General features: G+C 39.7%; 1 protein-coding gene across 5 annotated transcripts in view; it reads right to left on the bottom strand.

Moving 5' to 3' along the window:
• The window catches only part of sorcs2 (sortilin-related VPS10 domain containing receptor 2), a 411,460-nt gene that overhangs the window by 56,564 nt on the left and 342,556 nt on the right, over positions 1 to 12,340 (bottom strand). For all 5 annotated transcript variants that reach the window (XM_039822700.1, XM_039822701.1, XM_039822699.1 and 2 more), the window contains exons 12-14: positions 8,086 to 8,162; positions 7,718 to 7,809; positions 1,547 to 1,654 (exon numbers count right to left, since the gene is read on the bottom strand). In XM_039822700.1, coding sequence (XP_039678634.1) covers positions 1,547 to 1,654; positions 7,718 to 7,809; positions 8,086 to 8,162 — 277 coding nt within the window. The remainder of the gene's footprint in view (positions 1 to 1,546; positions 1,655 to 7,717; positions 7,810 to 8,085; positions 8,163 to 12,340) is intronic.

The following is a 12,340-nucleotide window of genomic DNA, read 5'->3' on the forward strand; positions in this document are numbered from 1 at the left end:
AACTTGTTTTGGTGGAACATGTGTACGTTCAAAAGTATTTTTAGTCGTCCAACAGAAAACTCAGATTGGACAGATAGTCTAGCTAGCTGTCTGGATTTACCCTGCAGAGATCTGAGGAGCAGTTAACCATAGTACACATAAATCGACTGGAGTTCAGAATACCGACACAAAGAAAGAGGAAGGGGACGGACAGCCGGCTGAAAATGAGGGACATCCGGCAGAACTTCCGGCGGCACGGAACCAACCTGTGAATGAACAGCAACGATATAGACTATATAGGTGGTAACCTTTTATAGACCTAAGGTTACCATTTTAGGCCTATTATGGATGTTAACAAGTAAACACTGGGTGTTTTAGCATGTTACCATGATAAACATGTCCACAGCTTGTATGTTAAAATGTTTAGAATGTAAGTTTTAGCATGCTGTCATCTTAGCATCGTATAATTCTGAAATGGAAAAAGGCATCACAGACATTTAGCATGTTAGCAGATTAGCATTGTAGCATTAATCCTCTGGGGTCTGATGATGTGTAAAATGTATTTCATGATTGTACTTTTTTATTTTTAAATAACTATTAAACAAGTATTAAGTTAAAGTTGAGACTGACCAACGGTCAGCATTTGTTTGTACACTTACTCGTAATACACTTTCAAGTCTTGGACAAATGGAAAGTTTAGGCCCATTGCTAGAGTGCTACATGGAGAGTCAAGAGATCAGTCATTACAAATGTGAAAATTAAACAAAATGGTTGAACAGGGTTTGACTGACTGACACTCAAAGGGCCTAATTCCTATAAATATCCTGTGAAAACCTACTACTGATCATTTCTTTAATAAATGTAATCAATCTAATAACCTATGCCAAATAAAACGTACATGACCGGCTACTAATACAACCTGCTCTAGACTGCTGTGTTAAACTAAGCATAGGGGAGCCTGACAAGGAGTCCAGCAGAGACACAAACAAAGAAAGGGAGACGGAAACACAGTGCACGGGAGTGCAAAAAATGCTCTGCACCTAGTAATAAAATGTCAGTGTGGAGAAAAGTCAGACAGGGAGGGAGAGCAGAGCATGCATAAACCCTCCCATCAACCTCTGCTGTAACAGCAATCACACTTTCTGGAGGTGAAGAGCAAGAGAGTGGGACAGCTTTGCAGGAAATCAAGAGTGACCAGCTTCTGTTAACGTCACGAAATTGGGCGCCCCGCTCCAACAGACCGAGAGGGAATTGTTGTGATGGGAGAGAAATTTGAGCTCCCTTGAATGTAGTGCAGGCAGGGCTCTAGGATGTGTAAAAGGTGGTCAGAAGGTTTGACCTATTGGAGATGCACTGTGTGTTTCATTTATCATTCCACAGAGATTTCTTGAGTCAATATATTAGAATTTACCCTTCATACTGTAATGGCAGCTCAGATTTGGAAGTGTTTCTGTCAGGATGTCTTCAGACCATTTAAGATCAAACTGCACCCATACCTTTCATTTTATTATTCAAACAGCAGTTTGAAAGTAAACATTTTTCTTTTAGAGATTGGGGTTTCACTCACGTCATAACCAGGGTCTCGTCTCCTGGCTCACTTAAGAGTCCGTCGACGAACACAGAGGTGCTGGTAAAGTTGTGAACCGTCCAAGTCCGTCCTTCATCAATACTAAATCTGTGAAGAAACAGACAGTGTTCACAATCACCACATTCAGAAGTCTCAATGAGCCATCATTGTTTTTAAAACGGCCTTGCACTCTCTGTGGGGAAAACAATGCCAACCACTTCCACATATTCTGGAGCTGCCAGGTTCTTGTCCCCTACTGGCAAGAAATACATAAACATGTTAACAATGTATTTGGTAGTAGTATTCCTCTCAGATGTGACACTATTTACATGGGTGATATCCAATTAGATAGATGGAGCAATAACGACAAGAAACTTGCTCATATACTTTTGCCAGCAAGTAAAAAGGCTGTCACAAGGAGATGGCTAAAACCAGACCCACCAACTATTGAAGAGTGGATAGAAATAATACATGAAATTTATATTATGGAACGACTATCATTTTCCCTCAGGACCCAAAAAGAAAAGTTTTACCTGATTTGGACCAAGTGGACCGAATACATCAAACCAGATAGATCAGATTTTAAATGGACTTGACAATATTGCGGCATAGAAGTTGACATAATTAACAGATATATGTACTAGATAAAACAGGAAGTGTAGGTATGGACATCAATAAGAAATAATGTGTAAATAAGTTTCTGTTTGATCTTGTTTTATGTATGCATGTATGTGGACATATGTAGATATGTGTGCGTAGGTATATATGTAGATATGCATGTGTATGGGGTAGGGCTGCTCGATTATGGAAAAAAACATAATCATGATTATTTCGGTCAATATTGAAATCAGGATAATTTGACACGATTACTCGTTGACTTCTGGAAAGATGTTGCAATTATTGAACTTAAAAAAACAGTGGAAAAAGTTAAATAAATCAACAGTAAAAAAACACATACATCTGTGAAATTTGCCTTAATACTTTTCCTATTTAACTTTATTTTTTCATTCAGAACACAAGAGAAAATGGTTTACTTGCAAAACGTAATGAGCTAAATAATAGTTTTTCTCGATTATTCTGTTTTTGTGATCGTTGGGAGCCAAAATCATAATCCCAATTAAATTTCAATTAATTGCACAGCCCTAGTATGGGGTTGTTTGCATTCCTTACCATAGAACTCTGGTGAAACCTGGAGTGAAGAGCTTCTCATGTTCGACTCTATATAGTTAACTATTCCCTATTGGTAAAAAAAACTTTGAAGGGCAACATTTGGATAATTGAAGAATGGAAAGTCTCAGAATATGTTGTGTGACTTTATCAGTAGTACAGCTGTAACAGTTTGAGATGATATGTAAAAATGTATTTGCCAAAATAAAAAAATAAAATATATATTAAAAAAAAGTGGCCTTATGGTGAATAATAAATAACGATATGTCAAAAAAAAAAAAAACGGCCTTGCACTAGAATTAGTAATGACTATATAACAAACAGCACACTCCTAGGATTTGACCATCTTTCAAGCCCTGCCCCTTGTCAATTAAAACAAGCATCAACGCAATACCGGCGGTGACCTGACACTACCAATGATGTTGTCACTGCATTTTTTTTATTTTATTTAACTTCTTGCTGGTGAAAGTTACAGGAGAACAGATGTGTGATATGAAATATAATGAAAACAATAATCATTGTTTAGTTATCATAATTGACTGTCTTCTATCCTGTATTCAAGAGATTACGGAGAGAAAAAAACTTGACGGCCTTAAAGTGGCCATATTATGCTCATTTTCAAGTTCATAACTGTAATTTGAGATTGTATCAGAATAGGTTTAAATGGTTTAATTTTCAAAAAACACCATATTTTGGTTGTACTGCACATTGCTGCAACTCCTCTTTTCACCCTGTGTCAGGTCTCTGTTTTAGCTACAGAGTGAGACATCTCACTTCTGTTCCATCTTTGTTGTCAGTCGCACATGCTCAGTAGCTAGGTAAGGACTACATGCACTAGCTAGCTGTTTATACAACTTCAGTTAGTACAAGGCAGGATTAGCCGTGAGACTTCTTCTAAACTAGGGTGCACTTCACACTTTGCGTGGAATACCTGCAGAACAGGGACGTGGAAGTAGTTCTGTACAATTTATTTTGTAGATTAGGGTGAATTAATGTGTGTTGTAGCAGTGCTTTGACATTGAGAACGAGCTAGCATGCTAGTGCTAGCATGCTAAAGGTTAGCTCCCTAGGCCCCTCGTCTCGGTTAGTGACGTAGAAAGCCGTGCAGATTTTGAACAGCAAAGTTTGTATGCGTGTGGAAGCACCAGAGACACAAAATAACACCCCAAATCCCAGAAAAAGTGATAGGTTTTCATAATATGGCCACTTTAAGTTGCTCGTTACTTCAGCATTGCACAAGAATTAATGGAAAGTCCATTACATGTATGGGGGATTTCTTTTGTGTGTCTGATTATTATGAATTATTTCTGAAGGAAATATCTAATATAATCCACAGTAGGGAAGGCAAAGACATGTCTCCGTTCTCAGCTGAGGTGGACACATTAATGTTACCGCTGCAGTGTTTTGCCATTGCACTTTAGCCTAGCAGCTAGCGGAGTTTCCTTCTGCTTATAGCTTAATCCAGACAAAACTACACGGTTGAATGTTTGCCTGCATGCACGTTTTGTAGCCTAAAACAGAGCAGCTTATATTGGTTAAATTAGAGACATTTAGCGGGCTGCCGAGTTGCCCTCAATTCTCTCTGTCTACTCAGCGCTAGACTGCTGTGCTGCAAAGCGCTTGCCCGCTGCATTTTTTATTTATTTTTTTACTTTATTGACAATAGAGCTTTGTGAAATGTCTGAGGAATACATCAAAGGAGAGGAGAGAAAGCAGTGTGGCCGTAAATGACAGCAAAATGCAGCAATAACACATTGAGCTGAAATAGAAACGTGTAAAGTTTAAGCCGATTTCGGGGGTAACACCCTTCACGTCACCCGTGGTATTGACAAGCTTGTTGTTTTATTGTTCACTTTTAACTCACTTTACATCGTCTTTTCTATGTATTTTCCCTCTCACTTTTCATCACAGCCGCAATCATACGCTACTCTTACAGCTCGCTCTCCTTGTGCAACCACACAGGCACTGACATCCCCCACTTAAAGGTGCCGTAGGTAGGATTGGGAAGATCCAGGACTTAGCCAAAAAATTTGAACATCGACAACTTCTCAGTCCCTCCCCCCGTTCCGCTAAAGCCCAAAACGGTCTCCTAAGCCCCTCCCCCCACAAGGGAGAATGAATGCGTGTGCATGATTCAAAAATCACACGCGTTTCGGCAGTGGTATTTTAGGAATCATGTTCATCTCAACAACAAATCTAGTAGAATGAGACTTTGTTAATGCCATAAGCTCCAAAGTTTATAATAATAATAATAATTTATATTTATTAATCCCGCAAGGGAAATTACAATGTTTTTTACTCTGTTATAGAGCACACATTACACACAGGCCTGAAATACACACACATGCTCAGTACCTATACATGCTCTAATGGAGGGATGTCAGAGTGGGGGCTGCAGCTGTCGATGGACAGGCGCCCCGAGCAGTTGGGGGTTCGGTGCCTTGCTCAAGAGCACCTTGGCAATGCCCAGGAGTACTAAATCTACATAAAAGGCATGACAGTCAAAAACATATCTTTATTTTTAGTTTTTCACATAAGGGATTAAGCTGCTCTTACAGGTCCCAAACTGTGCTTTTCAAAGTAGATTCTTGTGTCTGTATGTGTGTACTTTTAAAAAGGAACATTCAATATAAAACAACTACAATATATGCTGTGGAATTGAAACTAATAATAATATAAAATAAGAGATTGTATTATTTATATACAGTAGATTGATATAGCACAATGTGAATTAATTTAATCCTACAAAAGGACAAGATATAATTTAAGACCTTTGTAAGCGGATCTGAATACTTTGTGAATGAAATTTCAGACTTTTAAGGCCTTATTTTTAGAATATTGAATTTAAGTTTTTTTTGTAAGACTTTCAAGACCCCGCAGGTAATTTAAGTCTTCACACAATCACCTCAAGGGACCAAAACAGTTAGTCACAAATTCCTGCAAACTACTTTTTACAACTTGTGAAAAGATCAATCATGAAAGACATTGTACTTAGATATTATTCTAGCGGAACTTGTGCTGAATAGAAAAAAGTCATGGTACTTTAAAAATACTGTTTAGATCTGTTCAAACTGACAACAATATCATAGCATTTTCATGTCTGAAAACACCCTTAGACCCCAGACCTCCCTACCTCTGTAGGGATTAGTTCTGTACTCACACTAGAACGATCAGCTGAGCATGTCAGTGGTGCGACAACGGGCACATTTTGTGGACGGAAATTAAATAACTTACATTGTAGCTTGTTTTACCGCTGCCGACTGCAGCAGTCTTAATACTGGACCAATTTCAAAGATTGCTGTTTCAGTCACTTAGACACAAATTAATATTTAAAAAAACAAAAACAATCATAATCTGTTTCACTTTTTACTGTTAACTAATAAATGGTGCTTGTAGAACAGTTGTATAAAAGCAAAAAAGCCTTGTGCCTATGACTAAAGCACAGCAGTGTTGATATTCAGTACAACAGTACTCCCTCTCGTGTGATACTGCTTAAAGGTCCCATGGCATGAAAATGTGACTTTATGAGGTTTTTTAACATTAATGTGAGTTCCCCCAGCCTGCCTATGGTCCCCCAGTGACTAGAAATGGTGATAGGTGTAAACCGAGCCCTGGGTATCCTGCTCTGCCTTTGAGAAAATGAAAGCTCAGATGGGCCAATCAGGAATCTTCTCCTTATGAGGTCATAAGGAGCAAGGTTACCTCCCCTTTCTCTGCTTTGCCCGCCCAGAGAATTTGGCCCACCCATGAGAGAGAGAGAGAGAGACATCATGGCTTTCAAACGAGCAAAGTGGCAGTTGGTCAAGTCCACACCCCCACCCTCCACCTTGCCCCCCCCCCTCTCCTCCTCAATAGCATTTAAAGCTACAGACAAAGAAATGGCACGTACTATGGATAGCTCATTGTGGGACTGGCTCTAGTGGCTGGAATTCTGCACCAAGGCTGAATTTTGGGAAAGAGACTTCAGATACAGTATTAGGGGACCACTAAGGTCTATATAAAAGAGACTTCAGATACAGTATTAGGGGACCACTAAGGCCTATATAAAAGAGACTTCAGATACAGTATTAGGGGACCACTAAGGCCTATATAAAAGAGACTTCAGATACAGTATTAGGGGACCACTAAGGTCTATATAAAAGAGACTTCAGATACGGTATTAGGGGACCACTAAGGTCTATATAAAAGAGACTTCAGATACGGTATTAGGGGACCACTAAGGTCTATATAAAAGAGACTTCAGATACGGTATTAGGGGACCACTAAGGTCTATATAAAAGAGACTTCAGATACGGTATTAGGGGACCACTAAGGCCTATATAAAAGAGACTTCAGATACGGTATTAGGGGACCACTAAGGTCTATATAAAAGAGACTTCAGATACGGTATTAGGGGACCACTAAGGCCTATATAAAAGAGACTTCAGATACGGTATTAGGGGACCACTAAGGTCTATATAAAAGAGACTTCAGATACAGTATTAGGTGACCACTAAGGTCTATATAAAAGAGACTTCAGATACAGTATTAGGGGACCACTAAGGCCTATATAAAAGAGACTTCAGATACAGTATTAGGGGACCACTAAGGCCTATATAAAAGAGACTTCAGATACAGTATTAGGGGACCACTAAGGTCTATATAAAAGAGACTTCAGATACAGTATTAGGGGACCACTAAGGCCTATATAAAAGAGACTTCAGATACAGTATTAGGGGACCACTAAGGTCTATATAAAAGAGACTTCAGATACAGTATTAGGGGACCACTAAGGTCTATATAAAAGAGACTTCAGATACAGTATTAGGGGACCACTAAGGCCTATATAAAAGAGACTTCAGATACAGTATTAGGGGACCACTAAGGCCTATATAAAAGAGACTTCAGATACAGTATTAGGGGACCACTAAGGCCTATATAAAAGAGACTTCAGATACAGTATTAGGGGACCACTAAGGTCTATATAAAAGAGACATCAGATACATGTATTAAGGCAAACCTTACTTGAGTATCTTGAGTGGAATAGAGGTGTCCTTGATGGCAACAATGACCCCACCATGGTCCAGGTACAGGATGTGATGCTCCTCCTCGAAAACCTTAAAGTAGAAAGTTGGAGGTAAAATCCTATTACTAAATGTAATAATATATCATTATAAGTCAGTCCAAATTATGTTAGCATTTTAAAAGTGTTTTTAATTTGGTACAAGTCATACTTGGGTGTACAGTTTTGAGTGAAAGAAAACTGGACAGATCTAAAATTTGACATTTTATCTCAAATTATGTAACTTTCATGAGTGCAGAGGGAAAGTGTAGAGAAGGCTAGGAACAGCAAAGAGGGAGTGAAGAGAGGGGAAAAGACGGACAGAATGTACCTGTCTCCACGTCTTCCCGCAGTCTGAAGTTATGTACATCTCTTCCTTATACTCTACTAGTTTGGAGCCAAGGTTACCTGAGGGAGAGATGAAGAATTTTAAAAGCAGGCAGGGAGTCTCATATAAGGCACGCAACAACAAGAATTAAAACCGTCAGGGAAGAACATAGAAGTGGAGAGAACCGAGACTAGCCAGTAATTAACCAAACAGAGACAACGTTTAGGTTAGGTTTGAGGATTTCCCTCTTAGAACTATTTTAGGGGCTTTACTGTTTGATTATTCTTTAAGCAATTTACCGAACAGAAAGAATGGTGGTAGCGGGGGAAAGGAAATAAAGGCTAGGGACATCTGTGTCCCGTCAGTGTTCCCGTGGTCAGAGCCAGAACCAGAGACGGTAGGCTAGGGACATCTGTGTCCTGTCAGTGCCAACAGCAATGTTTTTTCATTTTATTTCACCTTTATTTCACCAGGTAGGCCGTTGAGAACAGGTTCTCATTCGCAACGGCGACCTGGCTAAGAAAAGCGTAAGCGTGCGAGACAATACAATATGCTACATAGAAGCTACATAAAGTGCAGATTAAGTAGGCATTACAAAGCTGGCACAAATGTGTGGTGTAAGTAACCCGAAGGCTATGCGAAAGTGATATGTGATAACACAGTATACATTAATAGACAGTCGGTATCACGTTTAAAGGGTCAAAATACAGATATTGCAAATTGTGGACCAGTTAGTGATTTAGAACAGTTATAACGCAATATGCATAGATAGACAGTCTGTAAGAAGCTAAAACGTAGTGAAGAGTCAATATACAGTTAGTGCAAGTTATGGTCTAGTTAGTGATGTAGAAATAACACAGTAAACATGAAAGACAGTCTATAAGAATGCTGAATGTAGTAAAGAGTCAATATACAGCTAGTGCATATATATTTCACTAACTACTGTATAATTTTACAATATACAGAAGAGTAGAATATATCAATCAATATACAGAAGAGTAGATGAGTGGTTCTAAAGAGCAGGTGCGGATGTGCATCTGAGCAAAAATGCAGTGGGGCATGACAGAGATAATGGAATTAGGTATACAAAGAACAGTGCATGAATGATGGAGATGGAGAGCAGTTAGCACGTACAGTGATCGGATAGGAGCGCAGACAGACGTGCTTTAAAGGCAGTTAGTGGGATTAGGATTTTGAGTTTCAGGGTTTTTTGTAGTTCATTCCAGTCATTTGCAGCTGAGAACTGGAAGGAGTGGCGGCCAAAGGAGGTGTGGGCATAAGGAGTTAGGAGTAATTGGAGCGCTGAATGGCATTGAAGCTCTCCTGGAGGTTTGATAGCACAGTATCTGTGCCCGAGCAACTGACAGATAACTGGGAATTCATGTTTAGTCTTGCTACACGTAATATCATTAGCCTACATTTTATCAGCGGTGGAAAGTAACTATACCGTAGGCTACTTTGATTCAATTGTAAGGTGCTTTTAATTGAGTATTTTAATTTTCTCCTACTTATTAGGCTACCTTTAGTCCACCACAATTCACAGTCAAGTAGGCTATTGTACATTTTACTTCACTATTTGTTTTATAGCTTTAGTTACTTTGCAGATTCAGATTAATAATACAATATAATATGAATAAATGATGATGTATGTAGTGGATAAAGATGAGACTTTGTTGATCCTGTGGTGAAATTCACAAACTACCTGCCAAGTCCTACTTCCGCTTTTATTTTGGTGAAAGTAACTCAAAATTATCACAAAAGCAGTGTCATTTGGGAGCAATTAGTTATATTACAATATTACTGTCTCTGAATTGTAATGCGTAAAGCATTACAATTCAGAGACAGTAATATTGTAATATAACTAATTGCTCCCAAATGACAGTAACTAGTAATCTATAATGTATTACATTTTGGAAGTAACTTGCCCGACACTGGCGACCAATGAGAATGTTTAGTCACACTTGACCGATGTTTGGTGGCACTCTGGAGCCCTGCTCTACAGAAATCATGTCATAGTTGAAAAGACCAAAGAGGTTGTTGACATGTTAGCTAAAGGAGAAAAGGAAAGAGTTACTGAGCAAGAGGCCGCCAGAAAAGAGTTGATCTCAGACTGGCTTTTATTTGTTGGCAGCAGCTTTGTGAAATAAAAGGCTGCAAGACAGATGCAGATCTGGCCATCTTGCTGCTGGATAAGTGTTATTACCTGGCTTGCTGTGTCTTGTGTTGTTGCACTTGCTTGTTGTTTGGCTGTGTTAGCAAAGCCAAATCGCTAGTTTTTAATGAGTTTAATGTAGTGCTGTCAGTTAAACGCGTTATTAACGGCGTTAATGCAAACCCATTTTAATGGCGTAAATTTTTTCATCGTGAGATTAACGTTCTTTTTGGCCTAGCAAACTTTTTAGTTTTTTTTCACATGCTGTTGCAACAACTAGTAACGTTAGAAAAACTCCAACACCACACCGGATCTAGCTAGACCGGAAACTAAACAACAGGCACGCCACACACACTGGTTTGGGCTCGCGAGCTGGCCAAAGAGTAGCAGGCTAACTTTACGTTTTGAGTGGATGGCGAGCGCGAGACGCCGAAATGGATGCCAATAAGATTCTGAATGGAAAGTTTACTTTTAAAAAGTTGCCAAATGGTTCCATTGACAAGACCAAAGTGATGTGTGTGTTTTGTCATTGTGAACTGAGCTATCATCGCAGCACGTCCAGTCTGAAATACCACTTGATGGCTGAGCACACAGCTGATGGCCGAGCACACAGCTGATGGCCGAGCACACAGCTGATGGCTGAGCACACAGCTGATGGCTGAGCACACAGCTGATGGCCGAGCACACAGCTGATGGCCGAGCACACAGCTGATGGCCGAGCACAGAGCTGATGCCATTTCTCCGCCCCCTCGTCAAAGCCAGGCGACAAAAGCACAAAGCAAACCGATCCACTTTTCCATGTTGATAAGAGCATTAAAATGAGAAAAAAAATAATTGGACAAAAAGAAATCAAGGGACATTTAGAATAGATTAAAATGTGCGATTAATTGCGAGTTAACTGTGACATTAATGCGATTAATCGCGATATTTTAATCGTTTGACAGCACTCGTTTAATGCAATCATAACAAATGCACAAGGTCAGTATTAAAGCCCTTCCAGACGGTTCTTGTTGTGTATTTTGGGCAACTGTCAGATCCGTAGTTGAGATACACACAAGAAACTGTACTCTTACTCCGCTACATTAGGATTACCATGAGCTCGTTACCTTTCTTTTTACCTCGTTGGTATTCTACGGGTCATTGTTTTCATCCCCTCGCGTACGCCTCATTTTAATGTTTTATTCATTGACATATATATAATGGACCAACAGACCCCGTGTCTCTGGACGGAGACCAGTGAAGGATATTAGAAGCACTTTTCCGGTGATCTCTTGCTTTACTGAGCAGCCTCCAACTGACAGAGACAACGTAGATGTGACGTGAGCAACGTGTCTGAAAGTGTGAAGTCTTCTGGTAGCTGTGCCAAGAGAAATCTCAATCATTCCCAATCTTACAGAGACGGAGAGTGTAGGTATATGTAAGGAGATAACATAAGCACAGGCTAATTATTGCTAACTAACATGCTAGATAACATTAGTAATTAAACCTAAACAGCTAACGTAAGTCGAAACTGCCTGTGAGCTTCTCCTGTACTATACGGTAATTCCTCTACTGTGTGACAGTAAGTCTCGTGGTTATGACCCAATCGTTAGCCTATTTTCATAAAAGTGTCTGCTACAGAGCCATAACATGAGGTACAAGGTAATGGAGCCTTTTATACATTGTCGTGTTTCTTTAGAACTAAACAATGGACAAATAGAGTCTTTAAACGCTTCAGATGTAAAGTTATTCGCAGTCAAGTGACGTAAAAAAATAAATGGTGGTCAGTGGAATGTTGACAGGAGGTGATACCTGTGTAGCAAAAAAATGGCGCCATAGGAGGTTCGAGTTCTGAAGCGAAGCTTACCCCCTTGGTTTTATTTTGACAGAGAGAGAGACTTCCGCTAAAGGCTCTACCACGTGGCTGTGTTTCACCAATCAAACGTAGTTGTGAAGTCTCGTCACCATACTCAATCTCAGCGGCGGGACGGGTTAGCTTTACAGTCGCAGCAAAACTAAAATGACAATGTCAGAATCAACCGTCGGCAATGCAGACCCAGACGAGGAGGAACAGCCCAGAGGCCAGATCAACATGGCCTGGATTTATTTCAGTTACCCGGCTTTTGC

This window comes from Perca fluviatilis, chromosome 14, assembly GCF_010015445.1.
Source record: "Perca fluviatilis chromosome 14, GENO_Pfluv_1.0, whole genome shotgun sequence".
Lineage (NCBI taxonomy): Eukaryota > Metazoa > Chordata > Actinopteri > Perciformes > Percidae > Perca > Perca fluviatilis.